Raw genomic sequence first — 23805 nt, 5'->3', positions numbered from 1 at the left:
CACATCACTGCTATGAGATTGGCAAGCATGAGCCAGCATGGTGGAAATTTGGCAGGAAGAAAGCTCAGAAATTAGCACTTGGCCAGGCATGATGTCATTCCTGTGAACACTGAGGCTAACAACAAGTAAATTTGCCAGAAGAGATGTGACTTGCTAGAGCTCTGACTACCGCCTTTGGAGAACCACTGTGTAACACCTACCCCTCCCCACCCCAGGTCTAGACAGGAGCTGGCTCTAATTCGCACCTTCAAGGTGACCCTGTTCAGAAGAGGCTGAGAGGTAACTTTGCGCTTCGCACTATGGGCCCGAGGCTGATTCACACGAGTACTCGGAGCAGACTTGTATTCAGTTCAGCTAACATTAATAGAGCACCTACTGATTGCTACATGCTTCCTGAGGCACTGGCCATGGAAAGCTGATTGAACGCTGTCTCTGCCCTCGAGAAGCTCACAGGGAGTGAAGAATCTAAGGTAGTCAGGACATTGAAAGAGGTAGTGTCTCTGTGCTAAGGGAGCACAGAGACAAGGGTGGGAGGAGGCTTTCTCAAGATCACTTTGAACTGCAAGAAGTTTCTAAGTGTCTGTGAGGATCTAGCAACAAGGAGGGGGAGATACACTTGTGAAAGCACCACCAGTGTTTAAGGTGCAAAAAAAGCGTACACGGAAGGCGCTGAGGAAGACGGTCAGAGGTAGAAGGCAAAGGAAGAGAAAAGGTGACCGGAAGTCTTGGAGTGACCAAGAACATAAGTACTCCAGAGGGTTCTCTCTGGGGATACCTGGGAAGAGTATACGAGCTATGGTGACTGCTCCCACTGACCTCATTTCACGGAGCGGTGAGCATGGGAGCCAGGCTATGACGGTGAGAAGCCACTGAAAATGAGGAAGGAGGGGCGCCTGGGTAACTCAGTTGGTTGAGCGTCCGGCTTCAGCTCAGGTCATGATCTCACAGTTTGTGAGTTCGAGCCCCGCGTCGGGCTCTGTGCTGACAGCTAGCTCAGAGCCTGGAGCCTGCTTCAGATCCTATTTCTCTCTCTCTCTCTCTCCCCCGCTTCCCTGCTCATATTCTCTCTGTCTCTCAGAAATAAACATTAAAAAAAGAAAAAAAGAGGGGCGCCTGGGTGGCTCAGTCAGTTAAGCCTCTGACTTCGGCTCAGGTCAGATCTCACGTTTGTGGGTTCGAGCCCCGCGTCAGGCTCTGTGCTGACAGCTAGCTCAGAGCCTGGAGCCTGCTTCCGGTTCTGTGTCTCCTTCTCTTTCTGCCCCTCCCCCTCTCATGCTCTGTCTCTCTCTGTATCAAAAATAAATAAAACATTTTTAAAAATTTTAATAAAAAAAAAAGAAAAAAAGAAAATGAGGAAAGAAAGTTAGGGAGGATAGGCCAATGAGTAGTTCCCAGGGAAGACAACGTTCTTGAATATAAAATCTCAGGCCCCGCCTCTGAGATTCTGGTTCATTTGCTTTAATGTGGGGCCTGGCAATCTGTGTAAGCTACCTACTGAGCTCATGGGAGCCACTGGTGTTGAATACGCTTTTGGAAATCTGTGAAAGGAAGAAGACAGGATGCTTCCACGAGGTGGGGATGCAGGGTCAAGGAAGAGGGGTTTTAGGGGCAAAGGAGCCAACTGAGGGCAAGTGAAATGTTTGTCAAAGGGTGCCAGGTAAGGATTGCCATCAGGAATCTGTGGTGGCCTCAGGGGGTGCTCCTGGAAGTTTTCTCCAGATTTTCTCAGGGGCTTCATGTCTGGAGCAGAGAAGGTGGATTGTGGGATGGTCCAAAGGTGGGATTTTGTCTGGTACGAAGGACAGGAGGATAGGGTGTGTGGCTGGTCAGGAAGAGTGTTACTATCCAAAGTGGCTCAAGTCATAGATACCGGTCCCTGGCAGGTAGCAAAGGACGTAGGGACCTGATGGATGCTGTGTTAGGGGAACCTGAAGACCGGGGAAAGATAGATAGCGGCCCTCTGGGAGAATAGATCTATCAGGAATGCCCATGCAGGAAGCCTGCTGAGAGACAGTGGGCAAACTTTCCACTGGCAGCAAATCCCTGGGCGCCACCTTGATAGGAGTCTAGGATGGAAAAATTCTCTGCATGAAAATGCGTCGTGTGGGCCCAACTGTGAAGTGTAAAATTGCCTTCTCACCTGAGAACAACATGAAACTGGGTTTAGCATTTTATGCTTCAGATGACATGTAATATCCAGAAGCAATACACCCTCCCCCCTCCCCCACTGCAAGTTCAAGTAAAATCAGAAAATGCTCAGTGAAAAAAAAGAAGAAAAAAAGAAACAGCAGTAGAATAAAGCCACAAACCCAAGGCATTGGCAGAGGAACGGGAGGAAACTGCAGCAGAGACAAGCTTTGAGGTTGTGTGATCTATGAAAATTTATAGAAATGTTACCTCAAAAAAAAAAATCCCAGGGTGCTTTACTTGCCAACCACTGGAATGAAGACAAAATTCCTACCCAGGATGTTACTTTTAATTATCATTCTCTTTAGGTTGTTTCTTAAAATAATAACAGGCATTCTAGAGATGATATACTAAGATGGCTTAATTAGGTGTCAGATGAGTACCTGTGCCCACGAGCCCCATTACCGGCGGCTTCCTTATGCAAATCTGAGTGACTGTTCTGAAGCCGACCAGATAAAGAAACAGACATAATTGGAGCAGCTGGGCTGGAAGCACAGCTGGGCCGTCCCCATGGAGACCAGGCTCCTGCGTCATGGTGCTCTTCCCATGGCCCCCTGCGTTCCTCTCCACCCTTTTTGGTTTTTTTTTTAAACTGAGATGAATGTAAGCACATCTGAGCCTGGGTCTCCCTTAGATGGTCTCCACATCAGTGCCTTTCGCCTTTAATGCACACATATATCACCTGGGAAGCTTGTCGACACGCAGATTCTGACTCAGTTGGTCTGAGGTAGAGCCTCTGGGTCTAATTTCTAACAGGCCCTAGGTGCTGGTCCTGGGTCCACACTTTCTGTAGCTATTTCAAAGGCTCTATCGGGGCCTGGGTAGCTCAGTCATTTAAGCGTCCGACTCTTGGTTTGCACTCAGGTCATGCTCTCGCTACTTGTGGAATCGAGGCCTGCATCGGGCTCTGCGCTGACAGTGCGGAGCCTGCAAAGAGCTGCTCTCGGCCAATGGCATCCTTAGAAGAGACAAGCTAGCAGTTTGATTTAGAAGAGAGGAGGGAAATAACCACATACCACAGTGTGTTCCTAAGAGGAACAACCGGCTTCCTTGTGGTGCTCACACAGGCCCGTGGGCCTACAGCCTCGGAAGGTCACCGTTGGTAAAGACCTTCTGGCCAGTAGTTGGATCCCAGACTGTGGTCCCCGTGGGCACTCAGGTGCCTCCAGGTCAGGGTGTTCACTGTCCGTCCTGCGTCAGCCAGCACATCAGAAAGGCCTCCCTGAAAGTGAGCTGCGATCCATCTACCTAGATCTGACCCCACTTTGCTTACTTCTTGGGTCCCTACAGGTCAGACTGAAGGCCTTAGAAGGTAGCTGTCATGTTGCCCCCAAGTCATTTCTTCAGGCAGAGCTGTTCTTTTTATGCCATGAGTTGGCCATTCTGGTCCTTCTCCTCTGACTCTGCTTCCACCTGTGATGCCCACAGTGCAAAAAGCAACCAAAAACTGTCACCACCTCATTACACTCTTTATGTGACTCCTGTTCAACTTATTGCCAACTGCATCCTTAAAGTTATTTGCATACACACTGTGGCTCAGCTACATCTCCCTAGTCAGTAATAATTGTAGTAATTAGACCTAACATTTATGAGTTAGTATAATATGATAGCTAAGAACAAACACATGCTCTGGAACCAGAGTGCCGAGGTGTGGAGCACTTAATGAAGAGTCATGTCATTGGTACTTACCACCATCACGAGTATCATCATCCCTGTGCTAAGGGCTTTGCCCTTTGCCCAATGACTGGTGTGTGTGTGTGTGTGTGTGTGTCTGTGTGTGTGTGTGTGTGTGTTAGAGAGACAGGGTGCAAGTGAGCAAGGGGCAGAGAGAGAGAGAGAGGGAAGTGAGGCTCATGTTTTGCCCAAAGCAGGGCTCCAACTCACCTGATGGGGGGGCTTATGCTCACTCGATGTGGGACTTGAACTCATGAATTGTGAGATCATGACCTGAGACGAAGTCAGATGCTGAATGACTGAGCCACCCAGGCACCCTGCCCACAGTAATTGTTGACATGACAACTTCATGGGATAGAGGTTATATTGTCCCAGATTTACAAGTAAGGGCATGGAACCTCAGAAGACTATGTTTTGTGCCCAGGATTAGAGTTGCAAGGTAAAGCTGGGCAGTGTCCTTTTATTGGGGGCGGGCGGGTGGCTTTTGGGATTTTGGGACACAAGTGCAGAACCCTATCTATTGCTGTTATTCATAAAGATCATCTTGTTATCAGTGCTTTACCCCTACTTTGGATTCCTGGTTCTGTTATCCCAGGTGGCTCTGCCTCCTAGCTTCATGTTGTCTGTCCTAATTTGAGAAGAATACCTCCTATATCTTCATCTAGACCATCCACAAATCAGAGACCACGTGACAACTCCCTACACATTCTGCTCCCTGAAGTCTCGGTGCTCCATCTTCCAAGCTCCCCCAGCCAGCAGCCTTGTAACCCTAGGGGGTAGCCTGGGAATGATTTGTGTTTGAATATATCTGTATTTGGCTCCTAGTGAGCATGATTCATCTTGCCTTCCAGGTCTCCATTCCAGAATTCTTCCCAGAACGCAGAGCACCTCCTAAGTTAATCTTTTGTGAAACTAACCCTCCAGGCAGGGCCAGATGCACAGACCCCATCAAATGCAGGGTGTGCGGAATATATATCCCAGAGAGGATAACGACCACATCCTGCAGATAATGAGACCTAGGAGGCTGGCCCTGCATTTCAAGGCTCCCTTCCTTCTGACTGCACTAGTACTGACACAGGCCTTCTATGTCCTGAGTAAAACCACAGGAGGCTCAGTAGTCATGGTGGTCAGACTTTCTGCGCAGGGGGAGCGTGGGGCACCGGTCTCATTAGAAGGGAGACTGGGGGCGTGCCTTGAAACTTAAATTGGAGGTTTACTTGGAATGATCTGCAAGAGAGGGGAACACTGATGGAGATCACAGGGGCTAGATCCCCCACGTTTCTAGGTGCTGCCACTGTGCCAATTGACCAGAAGGGCTGGACTGATTTCTTTCTTCTCTACCGGTTCTATTCTCTGACCCTGGGCCATTAGTGCAACTTGACTATCTCTGGATGCCACCCTTTTTGGTGTCAGGATGCCAGCCACCTGTCCCTGGTGCTCTCCTTGGCTTCCTGTGAACCATGATGGTCAGTGGGATCCTCATGGCTCTTGGAGGACAGCAGGAAGCCATGGGTCTACCATGAGCCTGGGCTCCCTAACCACGCCGCTGTCACTGGGGCCTGCCAGAGCTACTGTGAAGCAGCGAAACAACATGCAGGAAAATTCTTCCGCCCCAACATGTTCCCCTTTTGAAATCATCAAGCAAACCCCGAACACTGTCTGTGTGGTCAGGCAGATGGGCTGTCCTCCTGCTAGAGGAGTTAGGGACCATTGGTGGACAAAGCCCAGGGGGCCCAGGAGGGTTTGGGAAAGGTAGCCTTAGTTCTCATGGATCAACACCCAGCCCCAGCCAGGCACCTGCTCTTGGGCAGGGGGTGCCCCTGGATCCCGCAACAAGTGATGGGCACAGGTGAGGGAGCTTCCGCTGGAAATAGAAAAAGCCTCTGACCTTAGTGAAGTGAGTCCTTGGTGTGACATTGAACACATAAGTGCTGTTCCAAAGGGCCAATTTTAGGGCACCTGGCTGGCTCAGTCAGTAGAGCATGCAACTCTTGATCTCAGGGTCATGAGTCAAGCCCCACATTGGGTGTAGAGATTACCTAAATGAATAAATAGCTCTTAAAAATAAACAAACAAGGGGTGCCCGGGGTGGCTTAGTCAGTTAAGCGTCTGACTTCGGCTCAGGTCATGATCTCACGATCTGTGGGTTTGAGCCCTGTGTCGGGCTCTGTGCTGACAGCTCAGAGCCTGGAGCCTGCTTCAGATTCTGTGTCTCTTTCTCTCTCTGCCCCTCCCCTGCTTGTGCTCTCTCTCTCTCTCAAAAATAAATAAACATTAAAAAAATTTTTTTAAATAAAATAAACAAATAATCAATTAGACAGACTGATTTTGACACATTATAATCAGGAAAACAAAGTAGTTTAAAGGCATAAACCCAAACCCTGACTGCTTAGGATTAAATCCAGCTCTGAGAAATTGGGCAATTTATTCAATCTCTGCAGACTTCATGTATAAAGTTAATTGGACCTCCCTCATTGGTTGTGAAGATTAAATGCAGTAATACATGTAAAATGTGTAGAACATAGTATAGGAGCTCCGTAAGCATTAACCACTATTATTACCATTATCATTATCATCACCATCGTCCCCATTTCTGAGTGTCTAATCTATACCGGCCACTGAGCTAAGCACGTAAAGGCAGTAGCTCATTTAACTGCCCTTTGAAATAGGTGTGTAATGCTTCAGTTATGCCTCGGTTGAGGAAACAGGCATTTTGAGAGGTTAGTTAACCTGCACACAGTTAAGCAGGTAAGTTATTGGTGGATTCAGGGTTTGGAGCCAAGTTTCCCTAACCCCAGAGTCTATGTAGTTATCATCCCCGGCCACTGTCCACAAAAACAGCTATGTTACTGAGAACTTCCTGCAGACTGGTAGGATGCAGAGCACTTTACATGCCTTATCTTGTTTAATTATCAGAATCAAATTCCATGAGGTAGATACGCTTCTTATCCCCATTTTACAGATGAGGAAAGCAAGGTTCAGAGAAGCTAAGCAATCTCCACAAATTTTTATAGCAAAGAATTTAAATCCAGGCTGCCTAACTCTTAAAATCCATTCTGACATCTATTGAGTTTGACTGCCAGGCAGTGAGCAAGATGCCCCTGGGAGGCTGATAACAGTAATTGGTGATCATGACTCCTGATATCCACTATAACCCAGGGCGACGCACTTGCCTAACTAGCCCCATTTTCTGAGCTGTCATTAGGGGCTATTTCCACTTTCTCTGATGTATCACTTTCCTGCACTTTCTGAGAGCTATTGATTTGCTCAGATTAAGACAAGCTCCAGCGTATTTCACATGTTAGTTTACTGCGCTTCCTGCAAGAATATGGAGGAATCATAAATAGTCCAGAAAGCGGCCCCCATGTATTATGCAAGCCCTCGCCACATTGCTATAGGAGGAGTCTGCCAGCAGACTCCCAGAATACATTTCTTGACCCAAACCTGACGTTATGTGACTGCAATGTTCCAAATGTGCATTTCAGTATCAGGCAATGAGAGGGTTCCATGCTTGGTGATGAGCAGGGTCTATGCAGAACAAATTCACCAGCCTGTGTAGCGGGGATTCTTAACCAGTCCTGCATGACTGAGGATCTGAGAACGTTCGTTATATATGTATGTATTTTCCTGGAGAGAACGCCCATAACTTTTACAATATTCTCAAAGGAGTGCATGACTCAGAAACCAGTTTTAAGACTATAGTTCTAGATTAAAAATCACTGAGAGAGGAAGCTTCCAACATCAAAACTAAACCCCTAAACCCTGAATCCTTTTTTTTAATCCTTTTTTTTAATGTTTTTTTTTTTCTTGAGAGACAGAGAGACACAGCATGAGCAGGGGAGGGTCAGAGAGAGAGGGAGACACAGAATCTGAAGCAGGCTCCAGGCTCTGAGCTAGCTGTCAGCACAGAGCCTGACACGGGGCTCGAACCCACGAACCGTGAGATCGTGACCTGAGCCAAAGCCGGATGCTTAACTGACTGAGCCACCCAGGCGCCCCCCTGAATCCTTTTTTAATGAAAATTGCAATGTCCCTTGAGGCAGAAATGCACCTTCCTTTTGCATCAATGATTTATGCTATAATGAATAATTGTTCTCTCTGTTCTCTATTTCTGGGGAGAGAGAGAGAGTAACAGAGGGAGCACCATGTGCCAGGTACTGCCCTAGAGATAGGACTTCCTTCATATCATTCTCTCAATTAAACCTCAAATATGTGTCTTAGGTATATACCACTATTAGCTCCATTTTATATAAAAAGAAATTGAATCTTACAGAGGCATAGAAACTTACCCAAGGTCAGTTAGTAAGTCTGTCTAAATCCTAAGATGGATACAAATCCTAGATTTGTAAGTCAAAATAGAGAACAAATAATAGAAAAAAATTCAAATAATATATTTCCTTTCTTAAATATTTCTTTTTTAATATCTCTTGTTTAAGGAAGAAAAAAATTATTGGAAAAAATCCCCCCCACCCAAAGTTTTCTAGGAAGCCTATGCCAGATTTTTTTCTTTTTTTTCTCTTTTCTCAAAATAATTTCGAATTGTTATTATAAATAAGACTTTGCTGAGGCCCATCTGGTGGGACCATGATTTTATTGCTCCCCTTGCGTTACTGGGTGGTGTGAAGATGAGAGGGGAAGGGGACCTGCCGGGAAGGGGCCAAAAATGAATGAACGTGGAGATTCCGTGACTCTTACAGTGACCATCTGTCCAGCTTCTCAGTCGGGCACTAGGGCCACCAGGCAAAGAAGAGAGCTATTTGTGATGATTTGAAATTGAAAACACTGAATTAAAATTCACCCCAGGTGAATTTCCTCAGTCAGACATTGAGAGAGTGTTCATGCCTAGATGTTACAGAAAACCATTTCACAGGACTCAGTGTCCGATCAGGAGTTCGAAGGACTAAGTCACCTTCTATACTCTGTTTCTTAAGTCAGAGCTGGGAGCCTACAGCATGTATGTAACGTAAATGCATCTGGCCTGCACTCTAGACACACCTTCACAGGTGAGAGAACTTATTCCTATGCTTGTTCTGCCCTGCACCTTGTCCAGTGGGCCAGTCCCGACTTGTCCTTCAAGATTAGGACCACCTTTGGAAAACCTTTCCAGACCCCTCCTAGCTACACCAGGGTCTGCTTCTCGCTGCTCTGCCAGCGCCCATTGAATGTCACTCTCATCACACTTGTCATACTCTTCTGTCAGTGTCAATTTCTTCATTGTCTGCTTCACCAGATTCTAGGCTCCCTGAGATCAAGTTCATGCCTGGTACATAACAGATGTTCAAAAATGCATAAACTAACAACTTTGTATTTGTTTTTTCCCCACCCAAAAGCAATTGTAAGGATTAGTGGGGTTTTTTTTAAATGTTTATTTATTTTGGGAGAGAGAGAGAGAGAGAGCGTGCACGAGCAGGGGAGGAGCAGAGAGAGAGGCAGAGAGAGAATCCCAAGCAGGCTCTCTGCTGATAGCATATGTGGGCTCGAACCCATGAACCGTGAGATCATGCCCTGAGCTGAAATTGAGAATCAGATGCTTAACCAAATGAGCCATCCAAGTGCCCTCACAGGGATTAGTGTTAAGGAAGAACCAACTAAAGACACTTATGACTATGTAAAAAAAGGAGGGGGGGCTTCATTAACCTCCTGTCAAGACTAGTTAAGTGCCAAGAGGTAAAAACATCCTAAGGCAGTATGCTAGTTGTCTATTGTTACATAATAAATCACTCTACACTTCGTACATAATCTTTCATTGTGTCTGTGATCAGGAATTTAGATAGGCCATATCTCGTCTCTGGATGTGATGTCTGGGGCTCATTCACTCCCACCTCTGACAGCTGATACTGGCTACTGCCTCAGGGGCCTAGCTGGGGCTATCAGCCAGAACAACCCCCACAGATGGCCTTTCAATGTGACTTGAGCTTCCTTACAACATGGCGGCTGACTTCCAAGGGCAAGGATCCTGAGAGAGCAAGGGCCAAGCCAAAATCACTTTTGTATTTATGACCTGACCTCAGAAATCACATCGTATCACTTGTGCCATATTCTGTTGGTTGCAGCATTTACAAAAGGTCCTTCTCGGTTTAAGGGAGGGGACAAAGACTTCATCTCTCAATGATGGAATGTCATCATTGTAAGTAGAGCCTGTGGAATGGGATGCATACTGGTGTGGCCATCTCTGAAAAGGGCAACCTGCCACAAGCACTCATGGGGAAAAGGCCAAAGTCTATCTAATAGAATATGTATAAGAACCCCTTATGTGATATAAGAGATATGAATCCAGGCAGATGGAGTTCATGAAGGCCGTGTGTTTTTCCTTTGCTGCCAGAAGGTAGGTAATTATAATTCTATCAGGAATGCCAATAGGGAGAGAAAGATTTAACACCTTGTGATGGAGATCTGGAACGTTAGAGAGTCCTGTTTCCAATTATGAGCTCTACAGTGTCTTCTTGCAAGGCTGAGGCAGCTGTGGTTGCCAGAGTGACACATCTGAGGTCATCTACAGACATCACCTCATTCCTGGCTCACTGTCACTTCAACACACTCTTGTTATAGTCCCTAATTATTTCATTATCCAGATTGATGATATTCTGATCTCTCAGCTTCTTGGCATCCTGTGCCAATGATCTTGTCCTCCAACCATCTCAGTTACTCACTCCCATGCTCAATGGGTTATACCCTTGATTTTATCATCACCTCTTATTGTAGTCATCTATAATCCATATTTAAGGTGTCTGTTTCAGCCCCAACGATTCTTTGATGCCACACGAACCTGTAGTCCCTTGATCCTACCATCTTTTCACTGCCCATAACCCGCTCATGAGCTTGCTCCCCACCCACCTAAATCAGAGGCTTGTCATCAAATCACCCTTTTGCATATGCTCTCCACTCCCTCACCGTCCCCCTCTCTTCTGTCCATTCTTCTAACAAACCCAACCCCAATTAATGTCATCCACCGCACCCTCCGTAGCTGCCACCATTCAGGGAGTGGTCTCACTCTAAATTCATGACAGCAACCCCAAGTGGGTCCGCACTGGTGCCTGCAGTCAGGCTCTCCTCAAAAGGGGGACGCAGAAATGCTACCTACTTCAGGCTGCCCGTCTGCCCCAGAGCTGTAACCCCATAGCTCTGGGTCAGAGCCCACCGTCTGCCAGGCAATTGTGGCACTGCTGCTCTGGCCTTAATGCACACTCGGCCAACCTTCAGGAACATGAAGAAATTCTCTTACAAAAACAGCTTCTCTCTGCTGACACCCCAGCTTTCTGGTGGCTTCAAAACCAAAGTCTGGTGAAGTGACATCCTCTCTGAGGGCACCCTTTCCATTTCCGCTTCAATTTTCTGTACACTCAGCGTTGCTGAGAGCACTATTTTGATGTCTTCTATTCTTAGCACCAAGAACAAAGTTACATATTCAGATAGACCAAAATTAGAAGAGCAGCACATTGATTTTCCAAATTCTTTGAGAACTCAAGAACACCTGAGGGGTTGGGGGTGGAAAGGGCTGTTACCAAGTCACTCTGGGTCTGGGGTGAGGGGCCTGGAGACTGACGTTATGGAGATGTGTCACCTTGGGCAAGTCCCTTTAGCTGTCTGGGTCCCAGTCTTATCATCTGCAAAGCGAGGGGACTGGATAAGGTATTTCCTAAGGTCCTTTCTAGATCTTTTGTTCTGACTTTGTCACAGAGTGCTACAATGTGCACAGTTGGCCCTGTTTTTTCTGCCTCTACTTCATTTATCCATCAGTTTTTCAATCAAGTAAAGGCTCACTTCATGCTCAGAAGGTACAAAGATAAAAAACACAATACATACCCTCTCAGAGCTCACTATAATCCTATGGTTATGTCTTAATGCAACATATGCTTCAAAGAAAGTATGTTCAAAGTGTGATAGCAACAAAGTAGAAAAGGAGATGGGGGGTAGGGGATAAAAAGAAAGAAAAGGAGATTAGTTCTATCTGTGGAGGTTACAATCCTTCACAGAGGAAGTGGCATTAGAGAGTAAGTATTCTTGGGGCACCTGAGTGGCTCAGTCAGTTGAGGATCTGGCTTCGGCTCAGGTCATGATCTCATGGTTCATGGGTTCGAGCCCCATATCAGGCTGTGTTCTAACCGCTAGCTCAGAGTCTGGAGCCTGCTTCAGATTCTGTGTCTCTTTCTCTCTCTGCCCCTCCCCTGTTCACGCTCTGTCTCTCCCTGTCTCTCAAAAATAAATAAATGTAAAAAAAATTGTTTTTTCATGAAAGAGAGTAAGTATTCTTAAACAACTTTGCCAGGGTGTGGTGGAAGAAAAGATACAGAGGACATTGCAGGTCCAAAGACAAAGTGAATCTTGGGGACAAACTCCAAGTTTTCCATATGCCTGATCAGTAGATACATGAGGTCCATGTATCAGGGCATGAGGCTGAAAAAGATGGGAACCCTCTCTCTTTTTTTCTTCTCATTTAACAAAAATCTCATTTTAGAATTATCCCAAGTTTCAAATACAAATCAAAACCACACTGAGATACCACCTCAAGCCGGTCAGAGTGGCTAAAATGAACAAATCAAGAGACTATAGATGCTGGCGAGGGTGTGGAGAGACAGGCACCCTCCTACACTGTTGGTGGGAATATAAACTGGTGCAGCCGCTCTGGAAAACAGTGTGGAGGTTCCTCAAACTATTGATAGAACTCTCTTATGACCCAGCAATAGCACTGCTAGGGATTTATCCAAGGGATACAGGACCATAGGAGCACATGTACCCCAGTATTCATAGCAGCACTTTCAACAATAGCCAAATCATGGAAAGGGCCTAAATGCCCATCAACTGACAAATGGATCAAACAGATGTGGTTTATGTACACAATGGAATACTACATGGCAATGAGAAAGAATGAAATCTGGCCATTTGTAGCAACGTGGGTGGAATTCGAGGGTGTTATGCTAAGTGAAATAAGCCAGTCAGAGAAAGACAGATACCATATGTTTTCACTCATATGAGCATCAGGAGAAACTTAACAGGACCACGGGGAAAGGGAAGGGGAAAAAAATGGTTATGGAAAGGGAGGGAGGCAAGGCAAACCATAAGAGACTCTTAAATACTGAGAACAAACTGAGGGTTGATGGGGAGCGGAGGAGAGGGGAAAGTGCATGATGGGCATTGAGGAGGGCACGTGTTGGGATGAGCACTGGGTGTTGTGTGGAAACCAACTTGACAATAAACTATATTAAAAAAATAAAAGTTAAAAAAATAAAATGACTAAGTAAAAAAAAAAAAAAAAAAGGATTATCCCAAGTTTCTCATTTTTAAGCCAGGGTTTCTCTGCCATTCTTGAAGTCTCACCCTCTCTAGCCTCTCCTTTGTGTTATAGATGCATCCCAAAATTATGCCATGCAAGCATATCATTAATTGAGTATTTCCATGTAATGTGTAAGGCAGCAAATAATAGCTTCATTTTACAGAGAGAAAAGTTAACACAAACATTGATTTGTAGATTGCTCAATATCAGGTAAACAGACCTGAAATATACCTGGCTCCCTCCTTCATGAAAATTCCATGACTTTATTTTTACCTTAAAGTCAAGAGAAATAAGTAATCTTGACTGACGTCTGCAATATTACATTGGGAATAAGGGTTAGATTTTGAGTTATGGCTTTAAGGAACTAAATACTGTGAATACCATATAGGGCTAGGGAAGAAAGCATAACATAAATTAATACTCAGAATATGAGTTGGCAAAACTACAGCTTCATGAAAATAGCTGCTTCTTTTTCCCAGACTAAGTTTTTCATAAGGAAACATTTTGCCTTTCTAAAAATCAGTGTGAGGGGCACCTGCGTGGCTCATTTGTTGAGCATCTGACTTCAGCTCAGGTCATGATCTCACAGTTCATGGGTTCAAGCCCCATGTTGGCTCTGTGCTGACAGCTCAGAGCCTGGAGCCTGCTTTGGATTCTGTGTCTCCTCTCTGTGCCCCTCCCCTGCTGGCGCACACTCTCCTCTTTCAAAAATAAATAAACATTAAAAAAATTAAAAATTAAAAAATATCAGTGTGAGAGGTGGTTGGTCACCCAAACTTCACAAGACAGTAGCACCCAGGTGGGTCACTAGCATCCAGGATTTGGCCTTATGGCCTGAGGGACCGAAAAATTCAACTATTCATTCTCCGGAAACGGATCTGGGTTTAAGCAAGCTCTTTATATTGTGTCTCTAGCACCACCTACTGGGAAACAAAGTGCCTTTATTTGGATTCTTATTGGAAAGGGAGAAACCCGAGTCAGATAGCAAAGAGAAAGGAGAAAGGGAGGAAAGAGATGCTTAGCAGATTGTCAGAAACAGAGCTTAAGTATATTAGATTGAAGTTACTTATATAAAGATGTTACCACTACAACAAAATTACAGACTGTCTTACTTATCAGACACACATATATTCACTCTATATAGTAAAAAGATTTCAAAAAGTACACAACTAGAATTCACAAACACAAAAAGCATCCCATAAAATGTAACCACAGGCTAAGAATACTTAGAACATGTATATGGCATAGTAATGGCATAAAATGCCTCTATTAAACAAGTCTCTCAGATTGAATCACAAATCAAACCCCAACAGAAGGCTGTGTATAAACCAAGTCATACAAAAAGGTTGAAAACATGAGATTTCAAAAGCAAACCAAGCAAATAAAAGCCAAATGAAAGCAGAAGGTTTCAATCTTAACATCAGTAAAGGCTGATTCCAGGACAGAAAGCAAGACGCTTTGTAATGATAAAGGACAGAATTTACAAGGCGCCTCGTGGCTCAGTCGGTTAAGCATCAGTTAAGCGTCGGACTCTTGATTTCGGCTCAGGTCTTGATCTCACACGAGCCGTACATTGAGCTCCACACTGGACTGTGTGCTGACAGCACAGAGCCTGCTTGGGATTCTCTCTCTCTCTCTCTCTCTCTCTCTCTCTCTCTCTCTCGGCCCCTCTTCTGTTCTCTCTCTCACTCTCTCTCAAAATAAATAAATAAACTTTAAAAAAAAAAAAGGATGCAATTCACAATAAAAGTTCACCATATCTGAGACCATAAAGAAAACCTCAGATAATTTCACAAAATATGAGTAATTCAGCCAAAGCTTGACCTAGAAATGTTTAAACTCTTAATAATTCTTGGATCAAAAAAGAAGTCAAACCCCAAAACTAGCAGTATCTAGAAAATAAGTAATATATCATAATTGTATAGAATGGAAATATATACTTAATACATATCAGAATATATAATAAATGGGAATATGATGTTATCATTTTATATAATGGAAACTCCTACATGTGATATAAAGCCTATTGCTCAGAACAACATTGAAGCATTAAATACTCTTACTAATCCAAAAAAATGTGAAAATAAATGAACTAGGCATCTAATGCAAGATATTTGAAAAAGAATAACAAAATAGGGGCGCTTAGGTGGCTCATTTGGTTAGGTGTCCAACTTCAGCTCAGGTCATGATCTCATGGTTCTTGGGTTTGAGCCCCACCTTGGGCTCTGTGCTGACAGCTCAGAGCCTGGAGCCTGCTTCAGATTCTGTGTCTCCCTCTCTTTCTGCCCCTTCCCTGCTCATGCGTGCACGCGTTCTCTCTCTCTCTCTCAAAAATATATAAAACATTAAAGAACAAAATAAACCCAAGAGAACAAAATAAAAATATAATTAAAAGCAGAAATTGTGATTTTGAAAAGAGAAGGAAAAATATAGTACTAATACATAAATCCAAGACCTGCTTTGTTGGAAGAAAAAAACCCCCACAAAAACAGATAAAGCATCAGCCTACCTATTCAATGCACAAAGTTAGAAATGAGCATAGGCAAATAGCCACAAAGAGAGAAAATTGACCGGATCATAAGTTACTGTCTTCCTTGACTCTACACATAAATGAAAGTGATAGAGGTGGGATACATAAGTTTCTAGAAAAATATAAATTTGCAATTATGACACCAGAAAAAAAATTTTAAGTAATCATAGAAAAAATAGAAATATGAACGGCACATAGAATTATCTAATGAAATACACTGGAATAAATTTAGTAACAACCGGGGTGCCTGGGTGGCTCAGTTGGTTAAGTGTTCAACTTTGGCTCAGGTCAGATCTCATGGTTTGTGGGTTTGAGCCCCGCATCAGGTTCTGTGCTGACAGCTCAGAGCCTGGAGCCTGCTTCGGATTCTGTGTTTCCCTCTCTCTCTGCACCTCCCCCATTTATGCTCTGTCTCTCTCTGTCTCAATAATAAAGAAACATTTAAATAAATAAATAAATAAATATTTAGTAACAACCTTGAAGACAAATTGAGTGAAAAGAGCAAGGTGGAAACAGACTATATTGTTGTGTGTGTGCATGGGTGTGCATTTACACGCTGGATATCCTTGTCTTATCTCCAAAAGGGTGTGAGCGTGACCATTGCTTCTGGTGGAGAAAACCAGATCTGTGGGGAACAAAGATGAGAGAGATTCTTGGCATCGCATAGTATTTTGTACCTTTTACATTAGTAAGTGATGTGTACAAATATTACCCATCCCAAAATTCTTTTTCATATAAGTAGAACCAAGGCAAAGGAAATAGTTGGTTTTCAGGGATGTCTTCAATAAAAATGCTTCTTGAGGTACCTGGGTGGCTCAGTTGGTTGAGCGTCTGACTTCAGCTCAGGCCATGATCTCATGGTTTGTGGGTTCAAGCCCCGTGTTGGGCTCTGTGCTGACAGCTCAGAGCCTGGAGCCTGTTTCAGATTCTGTGTCTCTCTCTCTCTCTCTGCCCCTCCCCAACTCATGCTCTGTCTCAAAAATAAACTATATTAAACAAAAAAATTTTTTTTAATTAAAAAAAAAAAGAATGCTACTTAATTTTTCCTAACACTGACTCAGGTAAGAGGATTCTTTTGCGTGCTTCCCAACTCCCTTGGTTTAACAGTGGACACCAGGTGCTAGGGTGTCATCGACCAGGTCTCTGTGTCCCCCTCGGGTGCTTTGGACCCCAGACATCCTCACAGCTCTGTGTGAACTTACAGACTCCACTTCATGTACCAGGAGGATTATGTTTCTGAAAGGCAGCTCTGGGTTTAAGAAAAAGATGCCCTCCGGGTGACTGGGTGGTTCAGTTGGTTAGGCAACCAACTCTTGATTTTGGCTCAGGTCGTGATCTCACAATCGTGAGATCGAGCCCCAAGCCAGGCTCTTCATTGACAGTGTGGAGCCTGCTTGGGATTCTCTCTCCCTGCTCTCTTTGCCCCTCCCCCACCCCCTCTGTGTCAATATAAAAAACATTCAAAAAAAACCAAAAAGGATTCCCGTTTTCACCCAAAGGTAGGAGATTTAGCAATACACAAAAGCAGAACTAAATGCTTTGAATGGCTAAAAGTCGGTTCTCCTTTCACTTGTTTAAATCTTTTAAGGTAAGGTACAAGTTCCTGATTTCAGACCCACTTTGCATGCCACCTCTCTCCCCTGAAACTAGTGTAGAAACCAAGTTCCTAAAACCTCTCCATCTGACCACATGAAAGGAAAAAGTAATTCTAACCCTAAAAGGGTTGTTAACTAGCCTCTGTATTCACTTTTAAAATACATGACACAGGGACGCCTGGGTGGCTCAGTCAGTTAAGTGTCCACTTCGGCTGAGGTCGTGATCTCACATTTGTGGGTTTGAACCCCGCGTTGAGCTCTGTGCTGACAGCTCAGAGCCTGGAGCCTGCTTTAGATTCTGTGTCTCCCTCTCTCTCTGACCCTTTCCTGATCAAACGGTCTCTCTCTCTCAAAAAAAAAGAAAGAAAATTAAAATACATGATATAGCTCTAGGACAAAAGAAAACCTTTAAAGAAACTAGATTGGGCTACAGAATGAATAAGGCACGGGAAACAGCCTAAGGAATATAGTCAGTGGTATTGCAACAGCTCTGTATGATGACAGACGGTAGCTGTACTCAACGGTGAGCACAGCATCCTGTACTGAGAAGTTGAATCACTACATTGAACACCTGAAACGAATGCAATATTGTGTGTCAACCGTGCTCACATAAAAGACCATTTTTTAAGTAAGTCCTGAAACGAAACTGGATCGTGGTGTGAGGCTTGGAAACAGAGTCCCTGACCTCTTTCAAGAGAGCATGACCAGAAGCCTCCAGCCCGCTGCCCGTTCCTCTGCCTCTTCCCACCAGGAGAAGTTGCTCCAGTCCAAGGAACTGCCTTCGACTTGAGGAGGCCCGTGGAGCTGGGCAAACACCTGCAGGACTTCCGCATCCAGGGCTTTGACCACAATTTCTGCCTGAAGGGATCTAAAGACAAGCACTTTTGTGCACGGTAGGTTCTCTTCCCTGACCGCCTCTGTAGGGAGGAGGAGATGTCACCTCTTCCTCTGGCCACCTCCATGCACTGACTACGCCGCAGGGACCCACAGAGCCACGTCTTCCCAAAGCCCCGGGTCCGGGTCCGCAGAGCAGCGCCGGGGAACGCGCTCCCCTCCCCGCCACGCCGTCATCCCCGTGCTCCCACCTGGCATCCTGTCGCTCTCTGCGCCTTCTCTCCCCATCGGAGCCTGTTCTCTAAGGCCCCCTTTTTGTGAGGAGCGCTAATGCCTTTGGACTGCCGCCTCTGCTTTCCTTGAACTTCCGGCGTCTGGTTTGTGACGCAGGGAACGTCAGAGGCTGCCCTTCTCCGGGGCGCCCACCACCAGAGTCTTGCCTGACGGGCGTTCGAGTGCCCGCTAGCTCTCTCCCTCCTCCTCGCTAACTTCCCGACTCCTCACGCCACCTCTGCATCCCCACCTCTGCCCGAGCGTCTTACCCCCGACTTGGCATCAGCAAATAAAATGTCTGTAGGATAAGTGGATTTTAAATGAAGCAGAGGGGGCGCCTGAGTGGCTCAGTCAGTTAAGCGTCCGACTTCGGCTCAGGTCACGATCTCACGGCTCGTGGGTTCGAGCCCCGCATCAGGCTCTGTGCTGACAGCTCAGAGCCTGGAGCCTGTCTTCAGATTCTGTGTCTCCCTCCCTCTCTGACCCTCCCCTGCTCATGCTGTCTCTCTCTCTCTCTCTAAAATAAATAAAAACAGTAAAAAAATTTTTTTTTTCTTTTTTAATGAAGCAGAGAAAATGATTCTAATAGAAACTTCAAACGCTTTCTGTCCCTCAGAGCCCCAGTCCCTGTGTTCTTCCGGAAGGAGTCCACGATTCTCTTGCCCAGTGCTCACATTTCTCTTTCTACTGCCCCCACCTGGTGGAGACTCCTGCCTTCTCTCCCTTATTCAAGTCCTGGGCCCTCCCCTTCCTGAACATCTTTCCCTCAACCTCTTTTTTTTTTTAATGTTATTTATTTTTGAGAGAGAGAGAGAGAGACAGCGTGAGCAGGGGAGGGTCAGAGGTGGGGAGGGGGGCGGGGGGGGGGGCGGAAATACAGAATCTGAAGACAGGCTCCTGGTTCTGAACTAGCTGTCAGCACAGAGCCTGATGCGGGTCTCGAACCCATGAACCGTGAGATCATGACCTGAGCCGAAGCCGTAAGCGCAATCGACTGAGCCACCCAGGCACCCCCCCTCAACCTCTTGATTGACTATATACATTGTTGGGATGTTTTACCTCTCGGTAAGATGGTAAGACTGAGGCTTTTATTTATCCACATCCCTTCAACACCAAGTATGGGACCGGGTAGGTACTCTTAGCTCCATAGAGGCCTGGGGTTTTTGTTGTTGTTGTTGTTGTTTTGTTGTTGTTGTTTTTAAAGGAAACCGTGAATCTAGCAAAAACCAACAGCACATCTGTTCTTGGGGGAAATCTGACTCAAAAACACAGCTTGCTCTAGCCACAGGGAAGGGCGACAGTTTAATTTAGAAAAGCATCTCTTCTCTTTCCAAAGACACAGCTGGTGGCTTTGCCAGGCCAAGCGGAAAGTGCCAGCTCTTCCTGAGCAAGAATCTCAGCCCCTCCAGAATCAAACCAGTGTGCCCCTGCAACCCGCCCCCGCCCCCCAGCATACATACACACACAGCGGGCTGGGGCGAGCCTTCCTCAGAGATGCCAAGATCAGTGAGAAGCTGCTTTTGGAGGATCCTCAGGACCACCTGCTGGTGCCTCACCCATGAGACTGCGAGAATTTCCCATCATGCCCTTCTTATCTATGTCTCCATGTATCTTGTCCCTGCTGTGTGACTGGGTCTGATTACTGTCTCAAGGCTGCTTCCCAGCAGCTCCCACTGTCCCTGCTGGCTTTTCCAAGCGCTATACTCCTTGTAATTTGCTTTATCCTCAGGGTCTGTCATGCTGGAAGTGGGCGGGTTCTGGAGGTGTACACCACCCAGCCGGGGGTCCAGCTTTACACGGGCAACTTCCTGGATGGCACACTGAAGGGCAAAAGTGGAGCAGTTTATCCCAAGCACTCTGGCTTCTGCCTCGAGACCCAGAGCTGGCCTGATGCAGTCAATCAGGTAAAGCTACAGGCCAGCCTCTCCATGGGGCTGCGTCCAAGGTCACACTGTATGACAGAGGTCACAACACTCAAGTCAGCTCTGACTCAAAAGTCCACGTGTGTTCTCTTCTCTAAGTCATAATAAGCACAGGAAACCCATAGCCAAGCTACTAATGTAGGATTTACATATTTTTTTAATCTCCTATTTCGTGCCTTTGAAGCAGTTACTCAGTTTAATGTTGCTCCTTGCCAATAGTATGCATCTTCTGTAACCATACTTTTAAGATGCCCTGTCGTCTCTTCCTATTTGTTTACTGGTAACTTCTTTTTCTAGCCACTGCCTAGAGAAGTGCTCCTCAGAGCACGGGCTCAAAAGACGCTTGCAGCTTGCCCCAGAATGTAAATCCACACGGGGAAGTGCTGCCTCAGCGACACGGGCTCAGCCATGTAGCTGATTTTCATCCTGGCTCGAATTCTTTAGCTCATTGCAAACCGGTAACAAACAGTAGTTACGTTGGCAACTGGTTCCCAGAGCTGGTCTGGGACCAGGCCGGAAGCCATCCTGAATGGCTAAGGGCGTGACCCAGGCTGGCAAGGTGTAACCTGCATTGTTTTTCTCTTCACAGCCCAACTTCCCTTCTGTGCTGCTGAGGCCTGGTGAGGAGTACGACCACACCACTTGGTTCAAGTTTTCGGTTGCTTAAGGAAGTGTAAAGACATGACCTCCAGGGCCAGGCTGAGAGCCCCTTGGACAGCCTGTCTCCTGTCCAGAGAGGAGATGAGGATTTATAGGCTTCACAAGTGATCCTGTGACTCAAAATCATATAAAGTGTAGCTTCACAGTGATTAATCAGAATTGTGATTTCCTTTCCCGGTGACTGGCTACAGGTCAGTCTAATGACCAGCTGTATCCTCCGTGTGGTTAAGAGGATCCAACCACCTTGTCTTCGCCTAAGCCTGGACCCTGACCCGGAAGGGGTACACAGCCCCTTGCTGTGTTGGCTGTCTCTCTGCCCTGCTTTCTTCTCTTTACCCTTCCTTTTTTTGATCCTACTCTCATTCCGTTTCTTTGTCCTCCTCTCCGCCTCAAGCCACCCCATCCCTGTGCAGCACTTCAGAGTTTTCAGTCACATTGATAAGGCAGCAGATGATTGAGTGAAGGAGCCGGGGCTTAGGGAGGGTAAATGACCCTCATAAAGGCACAGCCTGTTTTAGTGAGGACTTGACATCAGGTCGTGCACATTCAAGTCCCCTTCTGTTTCCATTTCAGTCTGCCAAAGTATTCCTAGGATCACTGACCTTTGTTAGGTCCAGCCTTTCTTTCCAGATTCATACTTATGAGAAGCATTAGTCTGAGTTTAGCTGTCTCTAAGGATACGACTTACAGGGCCAGGTCAAAATATCCAGGAAGAAGCTATCATTTTGATCTCTGCCCTTGTGGTAGAGGAAGCCCAAGTTCAGCCATGGCATGGAAGCAAGCTAGCCCCTGGAGACAGCTGTTAGTGTGGAGAGGGCCTTCCCTGAGGACTGTACATTGCACCTGGCACAAGACGCTGTTACATAGTTGGGCCTAGAGCGCTCCCCTTTCCTGAACAATTGAATCATCAGCGATGGGTTTGGGTTGGTGGTTGGTTTAGGTTTTTAAAGATATGTATCTTCCACAGTTATATACTAGTCATCAGTTGAAATAAAACCCGAACTTGCACCTTCGGGAGGCTCCCAGTGTCTTCGCTCATCTTTAACATCTGTCAGACACAGACCTTCAGAAAATTGACCATGTATAGGGTGTGTTCTGGATCCCTTTGTGCTCTTCCGGTACGAGCCCCAACACCTTCTAGAAGAAAGTCACCTAACTGGCTGCCTACTGAGCTTCCCATACTTTGTGAGGAACAACAATAAACCAAAAAAACCATGGATTTTTTTTAAAGATCATTTCAGCATGGACTTTCTGGATACCTACCACGTATACAGTTCTCTGCTGAGTCTTAAGGAATTTAAGTAATGTCTAAGATGTAGTGTATTTCCTCAGGGAGATCAGTCTCTCTGGATGAGACAAGACGAATAGTGACAATCAGATGGTGTAGAGTTGCATCATGACAGACCAAACTTTACTGCTGGTGTTTACTACATGGGCAAACAAACCAATTTTGGGGACTGGGCAAGGCAAAGGGATTAGACATGAGATGTCTTGAAGGTAAGTCCACGTCCATAGGACAACTAAAACTGGCCACTGGTCCAATTCTTCCGCAGGCCCTCCCTGTGCCTGCGACGAAGGACCTGAAAAGGTGGACAGCAAATTCTTCAGGCAGCCAGGGCCTTGAGCAAGATGCTGAGGCCCAGGACCTGTGGTTCTGTCTCTTCCCAAGTGGCTTTGAGCAGGCAGTGGGGGAGGGTGGGGGTGTCTCACCACATTACTGTTGAGAGCTGCACAACCTAGACTTCCATCACATATCCTTCTTCTAGGACCTCTGGACAACTGAATTCTTACCCTGTTACCAACTTACCTGGATTCATTGCCACTATGGTTGCCAAAAGGATGTTTGAAGAAGTTATTTCATCTGACCCTTACAGCCTATAATGAGGTAGCAGAATCCCCATTAAGAGGTCCCTGGCTGGAAAAAGTAATAGTCCTGATCCAGAACGCAAGCCCTTCAATAAGAAGCCCCGGGTATGCTCTGCTGGCACCACACTCCCAAAAAGAGTCCCAAGATGTTCCGTTCAGAGGGAAAAGTTGAAGAGTCTTAACACACAACAGGTGACTGGGTGGCTCGGTTGGTTAAGCGTCTGACTTCAGCTCAGGTCATGATCTCAGGGTTCATGAGTTTGAGCCCTGTGCCGGGCTCTATGCTGACAGCTAGCTCAGAGCCTGGAGCCTTTCTTTGGATTCTGCCTACTTCTCTCTCTGACCCTCCCCTGCTCACACTGTCTCTCTCTCTCAAAAAAAAATAAATAAAACATTAAAAAAAAATTTTTAAAACCACACAGTACTTCGTAAGTGGAGAATTTTTATTCAATCACCATTAGTAGTAATGTAGATTGATGCAACTTTTTTGGAGGGAAATTTGGCAGAATCTGAATATTGGCAAACTTGCAAAACTCATGATCTATAATTCCACTTTTAGAAATCTTTTCTATAGAAGTCCGTCAGAGAAAGACAGATCTCACATGATTTCACTCGTAGAATTTGAGAAACTTAACAGATGATCAGAGGAGAAAGGAAAAGTAAAATAGAAACAGAGAGGCAAACCATAAGAGATTCTTAAATACAGAGAACAAACGGAGGGTTGATGGTGTGGGGAAAACGGATGATGGGCATTAAGAAGGGTGCTTGTTGGGATGAGCACTAGGTGTTGTTACATGTGAGTGATGAATCACTGGATTCTCCTGAAGTCAAGACTACACTGTTAACTTGAGAATTAAACAAAAAAAAAAAGGTTTTTCAATAAAATTTTGTTTTGCCTGCTCGGAAAAAAATCCTCTCTATCTGTTAATCTATCTGTAAAGACATTCAGACAAGGATATTCACTGCAATTTAATCAGTAATAATGAAAAATTG

General features: G+C 45.6%; 1 protein-coding gene and 1 long non-coding RNA gene across 6 annotated transcripts in view; one reads left to right on the top strand and one right to left on the bottom strand.

Moving 5' to 3' along the window:
* The window catches only part of GALM (galactose mutarotase), a 55910-nt gene extending 33951 nt beyond the window's left edge, over positions 1–21959 (top strand). For 2 of the 5 annotated variants that reach the window (XM_029937914.1, XM_029937915.1), the window contains 3 exons: positions 18009–18150; positions 20094–20268; positions 20876–21959. In XM_029937914.1, coding sequence (XP_029793774.1) covers positions 18009–18150; positions 20094–20268; positions 20876–20953 — 395 coding nt within the window. In that variant the 3' untranslated portion in view covers positions 20954–21959. Of the gene's footprint in view, positions 1–215; positions 265–18008; positions 18151–20093; positions 20269–20875 lie in introns of those variants that run through there. The other 3 variants (XM_029937916.1, XM_029937917.1, XM_029937918.1) reach the window with 3 other exon arrangements.
* On the bottom strand, positions 16151–18482 carry LOC115290142. The gene is made up of 2 exons (XR_003907984.1): positions 18343–18482; positions 16151–16287 (listed from the first exon to the last, which is right to left on the bottom strand). It is a non-coding gene; the product is annotated as an uncharacterized LOC115290142 (long non-coding RNA).
* Positions 21960–23805: the final 1846 nt, after the last annotated feature.

The sequence above is a fragment of the Suricata suricatta genome, chromosome 4, assembly GCF_006229205.1.
Source record: "Suricata suricatta isolate VVHF042 chromosome 4, meerkat_22Aug2017_6uvM2_HiC, whole genome shotgun sequence".
Taxonomy (NCBI): Eukaryota; Metazoa; Chordata; class Mammalia; order Carnivora; family Herpestidae; genus Suricata; species Suricata suricatta.
This window is presented reverse-complemented; position numbering and strand designations above follow the sequence as displayed.